This window comes from Rosa chinensis, chromosome 2, assembly GCF_002994745.2.
Source record: "Rosa chinensis cultivar Old Blush chromosome 2, RchiOBHm-V2, whole genome shotgun sequence".
Classification (NCBI taxonomy): Eukaryota; Viridiplantae; Streptophyta; class Magnoliopsida; order Rosales; family Rosaceae; genus Rosa; species Rosa chinensis.
In genome coordinates this window covers 5672913-5689771 of record NC_037089.1, presented here as the reverse complement: position 1 = coordinate 5689771, position 16859 = coordinate 5672913, and the positions used below count along the sequence as shown (strand labels likewise).

The 16859-nt window shown below is 39.3% G+C and overlaps 2 protein-coding genes across 3 annotated transcripts; one reads left to right on the top strand and one right to left on the bottom strand.

Moving 5' to 3' along the window:
- Positions 1 to 6686: 6686 nt before the first annotated feature.
- LOC112189506 (pentatricopeptide repeat-containing protein At5g65560) lies at positions 6687 to 9497 on the bottom strand. The gene is made up of 2 exons (XM_040514026.1): positions 8967 to 9497; positions 6687 to 8828 (listed from the first exon to the last, which is right to left on the bottom strand). The coding sequence occupies exons 1-2, from the start codon at positions 9416 to 9418 to the stop codon at positions 6749 to 6751; spliced, it is 2532 nt and encodes an 843-aa protein (XP_040369960.1). The 5' UTR covers positions 9419 to 9497; the 3' UTR covers positions 6687 to 6748.
- Positions 9498 to 12996: 3499 nt separating this feature from the next.
- Positions 12997 to 16294, top strand: LOC112189155 (mitogen-activated protein kinase kinase 6). Of its 2 annotated transcripts, none has more exons than XM_024328426.2 (8): positions 12997 to 13212; positions 13528 to 13606; positions 14231 to 14365; positions 14883 to 15107; positions 15219 to 15401; positions 15546 to 15769; positions 15849 to 15894; positions 15995 to 16294. In XM_024328426.2, exons 1-8 carry the CDS (start codon positions 13130 to 13132, stop codon positions 16085 to 16087), a joined length of 1068 nt encoding a protein of 355 aa, XP_024184194.1. In that variant the 5' UTR covers positions 12997 to 13129; the 3' UTR covers positions 16088 to 16294. The 2 variants fall into 2 exon arrangements, with proteins under 2 accessions (XP_024184194.1, XP_024184193.1); XM_024328425.2 differs by having other exon boundaries at positions 13528 to 13612.
- Positions 16295 to 16859: the final 565 nt, after the last annotated feature.

Sequence of the window (16859 nt, the reverse complement as noted above, 5' to 3'; positions counted from 1 at the left end):
ATGATTTGAGGAAGTAGCAACAAGGGTTTGCTTTGTAGACCTCCAAGATATCGCAGTGCTTCCCATGGTAAAGACATAACTCGTTTGGGAGCGACCTTTGTGAGGGTCAGAGAGATACCTGCATCAGCAAAACCTATCAAGACATCGTTGTCATTTTGATGGAAGGGAGAAGGAGCACGGAAGGTGGCATTTTGCCTTGTGGAGTCTGATCCCACACTTCCGTTATTTCTTTTCTCTCTGTAGGGATAGAACAAGCCCATATCAATCAAACCTCTCAAGTATCGAAAGATTGTCTTTATGCCAATCCAATGGCGGCGTGTTGGCGCAGAACTGTGTCGAGCTAACAAGTTCACTGCGAATGAGATGTCCGGTCTTGTGCATTGAGCTAAGTACAATAATGAGCCTATTGCACTTAGATAGGTCTTCGTCCTCATTCCTTGGACGAAACGGATTTTTTTTCAGGCTCAAGACTACAACCGATCATGGGAGTACTCACAAGCTTTGCTTTATCTTCATTAAAGCGCCTTAATAATTTTTGAGTATATGCTGACTGATGGATCATAATCCCATCACTACGGTGCTCGAGTTATAGTCCGAGACAAAACTGTGTTTTCCCAAGATCTTTCATCTCAAATTCGGATTTCAAGTACTTAGCAGTTTCCTTTAACTCATCTAGAGTTCCAATTAGGTTCATGTCATCGACATAAACTGCTACAATTGCAATCCAGAACTTGTCCTATTTATAAACACGCATGGGCATATTTCATTGTTAACATATCCCTTCCCAATCAAGTAGTCACTTAGACGGTTATACCACATCCGTCCGGATTGTTTCAATCCATATAGTGAGCGTCTCAATCTTATTGAAAACGCGCTATGTGGTTTAGAGCCACTTGACTTGGGTAATTGAAGTCCATCTGGAACCTTCATATATATCTCTGAATCTAGATCCCCATAGAGATATGCTGTAACCACATCCATAAGCTGTATGTCAAGTTTTTCGGAAACTACCAAACTGACAAGGTAGCATAACGTTATAACGTCCATTACGGGAGAATATGTATCTTCGTAGTCGATTCCAGGGCGTTGTGAGAATCTTTGCGCCACAAGGCAGGCTTTGTATCTAACAACCTCATTTTTCTCATTACGCTTTCTAAAAAAGACCCATTTATGGCCAATAGGCTTTATACTTGGGGGTGTCAGCGTTATAGGCCCAAATACCTGTCTCTTTGTTAGTGAATCTAATTCAACCTGGATCTCATCTTTCCATTTAGGCCAGTCTGCTCTTCGTTGACATTCCTCAACGGAGCGAGGTTCGATATCATCGTGTTCTATAATTCCTTGAGCAATAGAATATGCAAACACATCATCAAGGAAAATAGAATCTCGATTCAACGTCTCATGTATACTAGTGTAATTCATGAAGATCTCCCTATTCCCTGGAATTGGTTCTAACATTGGAGCGTCCCCCAATGATGTCTCTTGGACATAACCATAATCCGGAATATCTTCATGAGACAGGTTATTTATGTCAATGATTAATGGATCTTTCTGTGCCAAACTCGCTTTCTTTCTCGGGCAAGAATCCATCGAACTTTTGGGTCTCCCACGTTTCCTTGCTGGGAGCCCGGCCTGAGCCACATTGCCATCACTATTAGTGGTGGAGGCGCCATGCCCAATACCCCTAGAGGTGGCACCATGTCCATAATTTTTAGGGACATCAATCCTTGCAGGCACGTTTGTAGCAGGTATATGTGATCTTGTCACTTTAGCGATATCAGAAAACGCATCAGTCATAGGGTCTGCTACGTTCTGAATATTGAGAATTCTCCGCACTTCAATTTCAGACTGTGAGGTTTGGGGATCAAGATGAGACAAAGTGGGGACAGACCACGACAATTTCTATCGTTCCTGTTGAACATTATTGTTCTTATCTCCCCCTAACGAATGGAAGACTGTCTCATCAAAGTAATAATCAGCAAATCTAACGGTAAATAGATCGCCTGTTAAGGGTTCTAAGCAGCGGATAATGGTTGGAGAGTCATATCCAACATAAATGCCTAATCGTCTTTGAGGACCCATTTTGGTGCTCTGTGGCGGCGCAATTGGTACATAAACTGTACACCCAAATATGCGTAAGTGTGAGACATCAAGCTCATATCCAGTAACCATCTGGGACGCAGAAAAGAGTTGAGTGGCAGTAGGCCTTAGACGAATGAGCACAGCTGCATGCAATATTGCATAGCCCCAAGCAGAAACATGGAGATTGGTGCGCATAACCAATGCTCTAGCGACCATTTGAAGTCTTTTAAACATGAGGAATAGGGTGTTCAACCTCAATCTCAATGGACATGCAATAGTCATCAAACGTTTTTGATGTAAACTCTCTAGCATTGTCAAGACGAATTGACTTAATGAGATGATCAGGGTGGTGAGCCCTTAATTTAATGATTTGTGCTAGGAGTTTAGCAAATGCAGCATTTCTTGTGGACAATAGCATGACATGTGACCATCGTGTCAATGCATCAACCAACACCATAAAATATCTAAATGGTCCGCAAGTTGGTTGAATAGGTCCACAAATATTACCTTGGATTATTTGTAAGAATGGAATATTTTCTTTAGTGTCTTTTGCATGGGATGATCTCGATCCTAATTTTGTTAAGGAGCAGGCTTTGCAAAATGAAAGATGGGCTTTAGAAGCAACTAGGGAAGTATCTGGTTGAGCCACGAAGTCACAATTGACTTTAGAAGTAGAAAAAGGAACCAAGGAGGTATTAGTGGCGTCAATACCACTTTTGGGCCGCAGGGGGTAGGAGGCACCAGCCCTACCTTGGATCGAATTTTGGTTCTGACTTCTTTTCGTTTTGAAAAATGGATGTCCGTGTGAAGTCTTTAATATACGGATAATCATATCACGACCTGGGTGTCTCAAACGATCATGCCAAAGCCTATATGTGTCAGAATCCCATAAGTCATCTCTCATGACATGGTTGGATTCAATAATTCGAATAGTGGTTGCATACAACCCACTAGATCGACACATAAGTTTTTCTAATACTCGTTTATGTCCGTATTCATTAGAGGTGATGCAAAGGAACTCTTGTTCATTATCACAATGTGTTTCCACATGAAAACCATTAGCTCTTATATCTTTAAAACTCAATAGGATCCTTCCATCCCTAGGAGCATATAGAGCTTCTGTGACATTAATACTTGTGCCATTTGGCAACATAAATTGAGCTGGTCCTCGATCATGAATCAATTGTGATGGTCCAACCATTGTAGTCACAGAAGATCGACTAGACGTCATCCATAGAAATAGTTGCCTATGTCGCAATATAGTTTGTGTGATGCCACTATCAACAAGGCATTCCAACTCTCCAAAAAATATACTGAAAAATAATAAAGTTCGGAATGGTCCAGGGAGGGAGGATGGGTCTTTGTTTCCGAGTTGGGTGGATCGATCTCGATATATCCCTATTGGATCAGAGACGATGGTGGAAGAGCAGCAACAACGGAACTCGGCTTTTCGGCGGTGGAATCTGACCCCACCGATCCTGCGATTTGGGCTGCGGCTGATCAGATCGAATCACTGTTATGGCCATCTCGGAAGGGATCTGTCTCAGCTTCGATTTGGGATCTTGTTGGGGTCGTTAGCTTGGTGTAGGAGTTGTTTGCGGCATGACAAGGTGATGCAGCGACGGAGGGATTCGAAGCGATGGTGTTTTGTTGCGGGGCGGCGGCGTGGTGGCGAAGGGGTTCGTTGGCGGAGGGGATGGTTGCCTGCTGCGTTTGCTTTTTTGCTGGGGGAGGGGGTGTTTGGATCAGGCCTTTGTTCTTGGGTCTCTCTGGTGGACTTTTGTTTCCAGTCGCTTAGTTTTTCTTTGTTTGTTTTTAGTTGTTGTCTTGTTGAAAATAAGTCCCTCCTCTTGTGAGCGAGGGGTTTGAGTGTTACAGGGTAGTGTCGATGCCATTGTTATGGTGTCATGGTCGTTCTGCGGTGTCATGGTCTGGTCTTTTGTCGGTACTTTTTGATTATCAACGTGATGGTGAATCACCTTTACCCATGGTCTTGCTGTTTTGGGACGCGGTGTTCGAACGGGTGAAAAAGTTCATCTTAATGTTGATGGTTGGGTTGTATCGATACAGGTTTAGTTGTTAGTCATTGTAGCTCGCAAGTATGGGAGTAAAATTTGGTTGGTTGGGTCTTTTTGGCTCATGACAGTCCCATAACTATAAATCCAATGCTTTGTAATCTGTTTGGTTATTAATGGAGTTTTCTTCGTCTCAAAAAAAAAAAAACAGAAGTGGGCCGTTTTATTGGTGGGCATAATGAGCCTCAGTTAGCGAAACCAGATTTTCGAAGATTAATATAAATTACTAGTTTCTTCCATTAAATCCCTAAATTTTTATCAGAGGTGAAAATTTTCTCTATGATCATGGATTCCTTCAACTTGTGAATCTTGTGTTACATATACCAATAACTAGCCTTTAGTATTCAGCCGAAATTCCTTTTACTTCTGAATATTTTTTTTTTCTCATCTGAATAAAAACATTCAATTAATAAGATGTAAAACCATCTGGCATATCAACAAAAGAAAGGTTCAAGATCAACAGAAAAGCAGGCTTAGGTTTAGGGTTTATTGCTAAATGTGCGTGCATTTATATATGTATCAAAGAAGATTTCTTTTCTACATCAACTATTTGATGCGTCTACCTGTAGGAAAACAAAAGGATGGCTTAAATTAAACCAGCAGAAAAGATAAACATTTGGCCACCGTAGTTTGAGATGTTTTGTTCTTCGACTTGTTGATCTTGTATGAGTCATGTCACAATCACTTGAAGAAAGTCGAAACAGACTCAGTAACTTACCCCAGGAAGTTAGTGTTGAAATACTTGGTTACCTTGATATTCAAAACATTGTTCGAGCCAGCACCTTGTCGAAAGAATTTCATAAGTTATGCACATTGGTTTCAAGATTTCGTGTTAATTCAGTAAACATACATTGCCGCTGTAGAGATCAGTTCCTTAAAGTTTCTGAATCGATACTCTCAGTCTATGATAGGACGCCACGGGTTTGTAGACAAAAGTTATTTGAGCCACATTGAGCTTAGTTCGGAGTAAGGTGATGCAGCAGTTGGAGGGATGGCTTGATGCAGCAGTTGCCAGTGATAATGTCAGAGAGTTGACGCCTTAACCCTTCATGATGTTCAAGTTATGGAAGAGGACTTGTTTGCTAAGTGACTATCAGAATCGTGCACAAACACACAAGAACTGGTTCTTCACTGTATTCGTGGGCTAAGAAGTCTTAGCCTTGCCTCTCCATCTCTTCAAAAGTTGAACATTAGTGGTCCGTCGTACGAAAGTATTAGTGTTGAAGCCGAGAACCTCAAGATATTGAGTTTATGTAGCTCCAGATCAGTAAGGATTTTGGCTCCAAATCTACTTTGATGCTGGAAGGAGAAGTCGCTGCATATTATCACCTGGATAACTTCAAGTTTCTGCAATTTGCTGCTCTGTACTTTCTTTCAGAACAAGCTTTAGTATTTGGAAGGAAAGAGCAACGAAGTAATTTTGGTGAAAATACTCTTAAGCTTCTTCAATGTGTCAATGAGGCCAAAACTCTGTGTGTAGGTGAAAGGTTGCTTCAGGTATATATATGTCAATATCTTACGTCTTTCAATTAATCATGCATCATCCTGTGCTTTTAACTGGTAACTGGCCGGTAACTTTTGCGCGCAGGTTCTTGACAATGGTGAGTTGCGACTCGGTGATGTACAAGACTTGTTTGTCCATGCCAGCCCTGCAAAGCTCCCTACCTTTAGCTACCACGGCAGATTTCCCAATTTAAACTTCCTCTCAATCAGATCATATTCCGAAGGACCCTCTCATGTTAATGTAAGTTTCAACACCTGCATCTGAATTAATTTCTCTCTATTCTGTAGTGAATGTAACCACTAACCAGCAAGCATCATTTCCTATTCAGTATTTTGTTATTTATTCAAGTTTCCCTAGTTTGATACCACTCGAGTATTACCATCATTTTCATATGTATATGTTACAGTTGAGAAGATTGGAGGAGGCCCCTAGATACTCGAAAAAGTACTAGGAATCCCAAAACATTGATTTTATTCATCAAATAAAGGCTGTGCATATAGAGCTTCACAAAGAAGATATGATCCCATTATCATCACTAGTCAAATATATGCTCAAGAATGCAGCAGCATTGGACAAAATAATCATCTACTATTCGCCTCGAAGGCTTCCTCAGCCGTTGGAGATTGTTAGGTTGATAGGTAAGGAGTACTCAGAGAGGCTTATTCTGGAATGTTGTGACGGAATGGATGAGACTTGGACACATGCGGCATTGGTAGTGGAATATATCAGGAGTTCAGGAAAACCCTAACAGGGCTTGTTCTGAAGCTTATCTTTGGGCTAACCGAGGAACGATTATCGAATAGCTGAGACTATGTGTTGCAGAAGGCTGCGTAAGTTTGGAAAGATTCCCATATCTACATGTAGCCTAAATGCTAAATTTGTTGTAGTTTTTGGATTTGTTTACTTAATTTATCATCGCATCATTGGACTTGAATATCAGTCTGTACTCAATTACTGGGTGCAGAACTAACACGCTTTAATTTCCAGAATAGTTTTCTTCAGGTAAGTGATTAAACAAAAAAAGAAAAGATCTACTCTTTGAGCTGAACAGAAACATATACAGGTAAAACAACAATGAAGATCAGTATTATATTCCATCAAATCCCTCAATTAACATTGAATAGGTCTCAGAATGAAGCTTGTAACCCATATTTTCGATGACGGTTACCATCTCAGAGCATCTATTGATATGACCCCTCGTAAGTAAACCTTCAAGAAGAACTTTCCAGGCCACTTCATCGTAGTTATACGCGCAACAAAGAATTCTGCAGAAAACAGAATTTGCCTTCTCACTATTCTCTTCTTCAAAAAGTCCACATACAAGCAATTTGCACGACTCCAATGCTGGTAAATAACCAAGCTGAATCATAGCGTCCACCAGAATAGCTGCTTCTCCATACACCTTCAACTCGCAGCAACATTTAAGAAGAGAGTTACAAATATCCTCACTAGGAGAAATGCTGGTATCTCTCATATGAGCATACAACTTACGGGCTACTTCCAAGTTCCTAACTTTGCAAAGTGCTACTATAAGCTCACCGTAAGTTTTCACATTCGGTGCACAACCATGTTCATTCATCTTCTCAAGGAGCTCTAAAGCAATTTCAAAATCCACTGTCTTCCACATATCAGCTGATGGGACACTTGAAACCATATGAAGTCCTACTACATTATCGTCGGTCTGCAGCAACTTTTCATTTGACAGGTGTTTGATGAGCAAGTAATAGATGCGATGACAAGGGTTGCAATGAGCATCAAACATGCGCTTAAAGACATCAAATGCAGAATCTATTAATCCCAAACGAAGATATGCCTCGATTAAAAATGCGTATGTCAATGAATCTGCAGAAATTCCTTCTTCATCCATCTTAGTCATTACCTTCTCTGCTTCTTTTATATTATCTATGCTGCAATATGCATGAACAAATGTACCGTACATGACTGCATCAGGTCGGTAACCAAGAGAAACAAATTCACTCAAAAACCTCTGAGCATGGTTGAAATCCCCTTCTTTCAGCACATGGTTAATTAGAACATTACAAGTGTGGACTGTAGGCTTCACACCACTACTTAGCATCTGTTCCACCACTGATAATGCTTCCTTTGTTTTTCCCTCTTTGCACAGCCCACCTAGGAAGGCACAGTAAGTATACGAGTTTGGGAAACAACCCTCAGCAAGCATTCTATTAAATAAAGTGCGAGCATCATCGATTTTCCCAATCTTGCAGTAACCATCAAGTAAAGCCGTAAATATCACTTCATTAGATTTGATGCCTTTGTCCTTGAGAGAATCGAAGAGGGCTTGAGCTTCTTTTAATCTCCCCAACTTACAGAGACTGTCGATGATGACACTGTAAGTCCACTGGTCAGGAACTAAACCACTATGTTTCATCAAACTAAGCAACCTATAAGCACTATCTACATGACCTGCTTTACACTGCCCATTGATCAACGAATTATATGTAATCTGGTCTGGTGAGAGCTTCCGTTCAAGCATCCTATCAAGAAGCGCCATTGCCTGGTGCACATTATTCCTTTTACAAAAGCCATGAATCAATTCAGTAAACGTGCGAGCATTTGGACGACACTTATTAGATTCCATCAAACCCAGAATCCCAAACGCAGCCTCAACCGCTCCCTCCTTGCAATACCCATCAATCAATGCATTGTACGTGACAACATCCGGAACCAACCCTTTCCCCGACATCAGGTCTAGAACCTTCCTAGCATACTGAAGCTTATTTTCGTCACACAGGCTAGTAATGAGCACATTATAAGTATTTACACTAGGCTCACAACCCTTCTCTTTCATCTCCTTAAACAAACTCATCCCTTCCAATCTCCTCCCCCCTCTACACAATGCATGAATAAGAACATTATACGTCGGCGCATCTGGTAAACACTCATCCTTCTCCATATTAGAGTACAACTCAAACGCCTCGTTACTCCTGCCAGCCTCACAGAGCCCGTGTATCAATACATTATACGAAACCACATCTCTTGCACAACCCTTGTTGGGGATCACCTTAAAAGCCCTGTAAGCACTATCCACATCCTTATTCCTACAATGCCCCATTATCAAAGAATTGTAAGTATTCGTATTCGGCTTCAAACCCGCCTCAACGATCTTACTAACATAGACACCAGCCTCAACTACATTGCCTAATCTACAATAGGCATTCACCATGATATTATATATATGCAAATCAGGGGAGATTTTATCCTCCAACATTTCCAAATACAACATTTTCAAATCTTCAATCCCTAAAAACTTGGAAATTGAAAATAAAAGAGAATCATAACACCTGAGGGTGATCTTGAACCCGAATTCGTGCTTGAACCGGCGCAACCGGTCCAGCACGAACCGGGCGTCGGCGTTAGAGATTGAAGCCTTAATCATCGAAATGCGGACCCTCTCGGCGGGGCCGGAGAAGCCGTTGCGGAGGAGGAGGGCGAGGAGGGAGGAGTGGGAGTGGACGTTGTGGTGGAATTTGGGGTTGTGGGCGAGCCAGGTGAAGAAGTGGAGGGCGGTTCGGGGGTGGACCGGGTTGAGGGAGAAGAGGGAGGAGACGTGGGAGGGGGATATGGAGGGGATAAGGGCTTTGAGGGAGGGGTGTTTTTGCCAGTTTGGGCGGGAGAGGATGGCGAAGAGCTGGGAAGGGAGGTTGTCCGGTGGTGGTGGAGAGGAGGAGGAGGAGAAGAAGAACAAGAGTTGGTGCTTGAATGGGGTGATCGTGGCCGTCGCTTTTCTGATCATCAAGGCGGCGGCGTGGCGCGACGGACATTTGACGGTGGGGATGGAAGAGGAGGGGTGAGTTTCTGGGCAAGTGGACAAGTTTTTTTTATTGGGGTTTAGGGTTTAAGGGTTTTTTTTTTTTTTTTTTTGGGGTTTATAAGGGGCCTTTTGGGCTTAAACCACAATGAATTTCACAAATATCTCATTTTACCTATCACAGCATAATATCATTAATCGAATAACAAACATGATTAATAAAATATTTCCTAGCCACAATAATTATATTTCTAGTCAATTAAATTGTACCCAGCTGTGCACTACTGTTATTGAATTTAAATCCAATAGCGGAGGATAGTTAGCATTCTTAGTGCCTTATTATTTTCTACTCTGGGATCTAATTCCAACTGCACATCAGTCAACACGGGTGAATACGGAATTAACTAACCATTTGAACAGGACTATATTTGAGTCTACCGCAGACTGTCCAATACATTGCATCATGGAGAGAGATTCGGTCTTTCTCTTGGGACTACTGTTGGAAATTTAAATTTTGATGGTGTATTTTAAAATACTTTGAGTAACTCCAAATTCATTGAAAAGCTATTTACTATACATTTATTCTAAACTGTTACTAATTCATTATGTTCATAATATTAGGGCATATTAACGTTACGGGAGTTACAATATTCCAATAATTATCTTATTAAATTTGCATAATATCTCAAAGCCTTTTCATCTACTATATTAGGGCTGTCAATGGGTCGTGTCGGGTTGGGTTCGTATCAGGTCAAGGTATTTGTCGTGTCGCAATATACAAACTCAAACTCAACCCATTTAATAATCGTGTCAAAAATTTAAACTCAAACCCAACCTATTTAATATTTATTAAACGGGTTATCCATTTCCAACCCGCTTAACCCATTTAACAAATAGGTCATGTCGTGTTAGACAAAATGACCCATTGAAGGGTTAACAATGCGACCCATTTAACTAAAAAAATGCATAAATTGATTGAATTCACTAAAAACTCCACAAGACTAAGAATATAAATAATTATATATATATATTCATAAATAATTAAATCCAATCATTATAAAGAAAAATATTTCAAATTGTCTAATCCTATGATCAAATACTCCCAACGCCCAAAATTTCAAGAAGAAGTATAGCATAATCGGGTTATACGGGTTCACTTCGTGTTGGCGGGTTGACCCGTGACCGACCCATTTATTAAATGGGTCATGGCGGGTTGACTCATGGCTGACCCGCTTTTTAATCGTGCGGGTTTCGAGTCGTGTTATCGGGTCGTGTCGGAATTGACAGCCCTAACTATATATACCTATCACTTCTTAGTCTTACACACACAATGAAATTCATTATCTCTTCTATATTTCTCTCCGTAGCCATTTCTCTAGTGAGTTTTTTGTTCTTGTTATTCCATAATGCCAAGGGGAAAAATCAAGCATTTCTAGGATCCAAGTTTGCGAGTGTACGCTTATAAGGATTAACGGTTGTTGTACCCTGGAGGGTAGGGCGCTTACAAGGATTAACGGCAAAAAGAAGCAGTTTCTCTTGTAGCAGTTAAATTAGGTTCACATATAGGTAGCTAACATGATTGGGAAAACAAACTCAAGCCTTTTATTTTAATAAATAAATAAAAAATAACAAATAAGACTGAAGTCTGCAACTCGTGGCTCTGAAATAGTGAATGATAAAAAGAACACAAAAAACTTCAAATTTTAAACGAGTAAAATGCAATGCGTATTTCAGGCCATTGTAATTAGGAGATATACTTGCATTGTTACAGAAATTCAGCAATTCTATACATGGTAATGAATACACTAAACGGTAAAACCCACAAATTACTAATAAGTGAATCTAATTATAGCAACAGCAAAGAAAACTCTAAAACTGCAATTTACATGAACAAACCGAATCTGTCGAAACGGAACCGTTTGTGTTTATAATGGTAAATTGCAGTTTTAAATGCCTTAACGATCATCAATTTAGCTGACAATTTGTAGAGATGATCTATACATTAAGACCTAAAAACTGAATGGTTAAGATGTAAAAATATGATCAAAAAGTGGGCAAAAACTGAAAATCCGTACCTAAGAAAAACTGCGGACGTTTGCAGTGGAGAAGCTCTATATATATATATTATTTTTTTAGGTTAAGCATGAGGAGCTTTTCTTGAACAAAAAACTAATACATAGAGACCCAAAAGCCTCTCCAAGAGAACCAGCAACCAACAATAAGGTCCAAACGAAAAACAAAACAAACAAACAACAATCACCGACAAAGCAGGCATTGTATATGTTGAAGCATCACCTAGTGCAATAATATGTTGAAATATTGCAATTTATGTGTTAGTTGTTATTTTTATTTTTGGTGGGATCACATTTTGATATAGTTATTTAATTGTAATTTTTTTTTTTTTATAAAACATGCATTTGTGGAAGTGTAGTCTACAAACGACTTCACGCATAAGCTACAATAATATGTAATGAATTGCATAAACAATTTCTAATACTTCAACTATTGAAGCTTGAGAGATTATTTAGAGCACCGCCGTGAGGGTTGAGATTATTTTACAAGGGCTGGGTCACTTACACCGTCGGTGCATAGAATAATTTCCATTGAAGCTTATCTTTGAATATTATGTATAAGGCATAGGTTGCATAATCCAACAGTAGAAAAGGTAATTAATTCTAATGTTACTAAGTAGTATATTTGTTCCCCCTGTTTTTTTTTTTTTTTTTTTTTTTTTGAATAATGGGGTTTGGAACCCAGTCAAGTTGAGAGGCTCAGCCCTAGGCCCATATCATTATTATTATTATTTTGACACCCCGGGGACGTAATACCTATACCCCGAGCATGCTAGTTGTGTTACACATATTCTCATAGAGTACATCCGGTAAGAAATCAAGAGCCTCATCTAAAGAAAGATTCACAACAAGATCTAAACTAGCAAAGTGAGTCAATCTATTTGCTACACTATTTACTTCTCGATAAATGTGTCGAACTCGAACAAAAATAAAATTTTGCATGTATTCTCTACAATCATCAAGAATCCGACTAACCTCAGAATTGTCCCCCTGCTCTTAAAATGACATTAATTTCTCACGCTCAAAATCAATGAGAGATTATTCAGTTTCTTCCAACATTTCAATATGAATTACGCATATCGTGCACCATATTTACTATGAATAATTACTTCGATTCAAAATTTCAAATAAGTAAACAGAAAGTGGAAATAGTGCCAATGCAACTCAACATGAATCTCAATTGATCAAATAAAACTTGATCAGGCGAATTCAAACAACTGGTAGCATCCAATACATGCATGAACCAAAGACTATGTTCATATGTTTGAGAATTCAAAGGTTCATTCATGTTCATATTCATATTCCTTCGGCTTCCAAGGGCCTATAAGGTTTTAGTAGACTCGTCCACAGTCCACACTTAATCACATCTCAACACTAACGATCTGATTCACTAGAAAAAGGTGGCAGCACCATAAAACAATAGAACCGCCCACACTAGATCGAACCGAAATAAACAAAAATTGTATTATTGCAACGGAAACAAATATTTCTATATAATTTTCGCGGTCTCCACCGTTTGAATTTCTCTCTTTCTACTTCCACTCCAGACTTAATCAAACCCTCATCTCCCAAAAATCGAAAACCCAATTTCACTGAAAACCCAATCAGGGCAAAAGTCCAAAGGATGAAGACGAAGACGCCATTGAATCTGAAGAAGCAGCTCAAGCTCTCTGTTCCTGCTCAAGAAACCAACATCACCTCATTCTTGTAAGTCCAAAGATTTCATCTTTCATATAATTTTCCCCCAAATTTCTATTCTTGGATACTAGAAAGGGATATTTAAAGAAAGAAATTAAAGAAAAAAAAAGGGTATCTTGGATCTTTGATTGGTATCTGGGATAGATAGTCCTGTTCTGGGTTAGGGTTTTATATGGAAATTTCATAATTGGGGGGACTTGATGAATTTGATTGCCCAAGACTATTAATTAGATCTTTAATTTGTTGGTTTTAAGTGGAAAGTTTGGGTCTTGTTTAGGTTTGTGGGTTTATGAAAGTGTTCTGCTTTCCTGCCTTGAATTTCAGGACTGCCAGTGGCACATTTCATGATGGGGGTTTGCTTCTGAACCAGAAAGGGTTGCGGCTTATCTCCGAAGAAAAGGAGGTCCGAGTAAGTTTGATTTGATTACCATAACAAGAATTGGCTTTGGGATTGATATATGTGGTTTTCATTTTTGTACGATGTTTTAGTGTTCTGTTGTTAATAACCAATTGGCAATCATGTGAATCTGACCCTAACTGCATATTAGTTTTGCCGCGAATTGGGTTTAGTGGTTGAGTTCCCAACTGGTCGTTGATATATCTGTCTAACCATATATGGGTGAGGACTTAGAAGTGATGGAATTTGGAGGTCTTTGTGGTTTCGGAGAACTTTGGTGGTGAGGGAATGATGGCATGGCTAAGTAGTGCTTAAACTGTGTTAAGCTCTGCATTGCTGAAGCCTGACGAGTACCCTTTAGCCTTTAGGAAGTCAATGGAAACTTGCCGCCCCATTTGACGCTTTAGTGTTCTTGGGTGCATAAGTCTGTTGTTATGCCACAAACATTTGGGGCTTGGTCTCATATTTCTAAGTTAGAGGCTTGACTTCTTGTGTCTTCTTTTGCATGCATCATGAATACATGCCTAGTGTTCTCACTTTTTCATCTATATGCACAGAAATCTCCTTACTATATTGTCTATATCCTCATATGATTTTCTTTTCATTACTTTTTTTTGTTTATTTGAACAGCCTTCTGATAGCAAGGAGCTCAATGTTGAATTTTCCTTGGAAGATCTCGAGACTATCAAAGTGATTGGAAAGGGAAGTGGTGGTGTAGTTCAACTTGTTCGCCATAAATGGGTAGGAAAACTATTTGCCTTGAAGGTCAGTATTCTAGAAAACACAACTTTGTTCTTACCTTCGTGTCCTTGGCTTTTCTGTGTTCTGTCAACTTTTGGTTTGATATAGCTTTGTCTCATGTGAAAAAGAAAAGAAAGTTCATCTTAACCATAAGGCCTATGTGCAAGTAATCATAGTTCTAATTGATTTAGGGAAAGGTCATATCATATATACATTTTCTTAACAGTACAATAATGTGGTAGTTAAGATGCAACTTATAGAATTTCCTAATCAAATTCTACCCTTCCAGAACAGATCATTAAATTCTTTTGTAGCATATGGTGCAGAATATAGATACTTCTTAGTTATGGCTCTATGGGTTGTTAGAATTCTAATCTTCGTTATCTACTAAGTTCTCTCATCCTACTATCCTTACATTCACATCCTTTTCTTACCTTACCTATACCTATGGTTCTTCTTTTCTCATAAGACCTTTATGCTCATTGTTCCGGGAGTAAGATAAATGTATCACTAGAAATTCTTTCTTTTTTATGTTTTACAGGTTATTCAGATGAACATACAAGAGGAAATTCGTAAACAGATTGTGCAGGAGCTAAAAATAAACCAAGCAGCACAATGTCCACATGTGGTAGTTTGCCACCACTCCTTTTATCGCAATGGAGCAATTTCTCTTGTGTTAGAATACATGGACCGTGGATCTCTTGCAGATGTGATCAGACAAGTTAAGACAATTCTTGAACCATATCTTGCAGTCGTTTGTAAACAGGTATATGAGTATATCACTTCTCAATTGAATGTCAAGACTAAAATCATTTGCAACAGTTCAAAAAATTCATCTTCCCCCCCCTTTGGCTATAAATCTATACTTATGAATCAGGTTTTACAAGGTCTTGTCTACTTGCACAATGAAAGGCATGTAATACATAGAGACATAAAACCATCCAATCTGCTAGTAAACCACAAGGGGGAGGTCAAGATTACTGATTTTGGTGTGAGTGCTTCACTTGCTAGCTCCATGGGTCAGAGGGACACATTTGTTGGTACTTACAATTATATGTCGGTATGTAATGATCCTTTTCATTTTCGCTTCCTTTCACTGCTAGCTCCCAAGCTTAAAATTACAGTCTTTCTGTTCAAGCTTGGCACATACCAGAGATACAATGCAGAATTTGAGTTACTAAACAATGTGATTGATTTCTTTCAGCCAGAGAGAATTAAAGGGGGTACTTATGACTACAGCAGTGACATTTGGAGTTTAGGCATGGTGATACTTGAGTGTGCTATTGGACGGTTTCCTTACATGCAATCTGAAGATGAACAAAGCTGGCCAAGCTTTTATGAGCTTTTGGAGGCAATTGTTGGCAGTCCACCACCTACTGCTCCATCGGATCAGTTCTCTCCCGAGTTCTGTTCTTTTGTGTCTGCCTGGTAATCACATGTTCATGCATTCTTCACCTCTGAAATATCCAATTCACAGCAATGTGACATTTTCTATTTCCCTTTGCAGCATACAGAAAGACCCTCAACACAGATCATCATCTTTGGATCTTTTGGTTAGTCAGCTAGTGTTCTATTTTTGTTAATGTTTTAATATTTAGCAATTGCTTTCTTTTTTCAGTTGAAATTTGATATGAAATTCATTTCTTCTTTCAGAGTCACCCATTCATCAAAAAGTTTGAAGACAAGGACATTGATCTTGAGATTCTGGTGGGTAGCTTGGAATCCCCTGTAAATTTTCCCAGATAGATCATCCTGTAGTATACTTTTGAGGGAAGAAAAAAAAATGCAGGTATTACTACTGCTGCATTGTAATATTTAGTTACTGCCGTGTGGTTTTTTCACTTTTACAAAGTTACAGCTTCTCCATGCACTGGCTGTATCAAAACCTTATATATACCTTGTGTTTTCCATTATGTCAAAGAAATGAGTTGCTCTTTTATTTTCCATATTTAAGTACCCTTTTTGGACTTTTTTTTTTTAAGAATATAATGGCCGACGTTATATGGATGTGGTTGGAGGAATAAGTGAGACACCGAGGCTGGTGTGATGGAGTCAAGCCAGCAGAGGTAGGTTATCTGTGGGCATTATACTATAGGCATTTATACACCAAGGTTTGGACTTCGAGAGGTCCAAGTCTTACAGATATGGGATAAGATTACAAAGAGTGAATCTTTGTGAGGGTAAGGTTTACAGTAGGCAGAAGACGAAGATGAAGCAGCAAGCATGTGGTGGCAGTTTGAGTACCCATCAAGACCTAATATATAACACTACTCCAATCCAATCATCATGACCTGTGCCTTAGTCAACCTCCTTATCTTCATTCCCTTCCTCGGTTCCTTCCTTTCCAACCCTACTCTTCAAAATAATTAAATGGATTATTTCGTTATCAAACCAACCCTGATACATTTCAGCCACTAATTTTATGAGCTGATGTGGGCTAATGCTTAATACTAAGGGACATCATTTCTAATATTTCTCATTGCATTAAGCTTTCGTTCAATTTTTCAAACATTTTTAA

Bases quoted from the DNA above. Each gene is read 5' to 3' on its own strand.
- LOC112189506 (XM_040514026.1), bottom strand. From the start codon at position 9,418: ATGATCAGAAAAGCGACGGCCACGATCACCCCATTCAAGCACCAACTC. The intron at 8,829-8,966 runs GTGTTATGATTC...TGCCTATTGTAG, and splicing joins GGGTTCAAGATCACCCTCAG to ATTAGGCAATGTAGTTGAGG.
- LOC112189155 (XM_024328425.2), top strand. From the start codon at position 13,130: ATGAAGACGAAGACGCCATTGAATCTGAAGAAGCAGCTCAAGCTCTCT. The intron at 13,613-14,230 runs GTAAGTTTGATT...TTATTTGAACAG, and splicing joins CCGAAGAAAAGGAGGTCCGA to CCTTCTGATAGCAAGGAGCT. The intron at 15,770-15,848 runs GTAATCACATGT...TTCCCTTTGCAG, and splicing joins TGTTCTTTTGTGTCTGCCTG to CATACAGAAAGACCCTCAAC.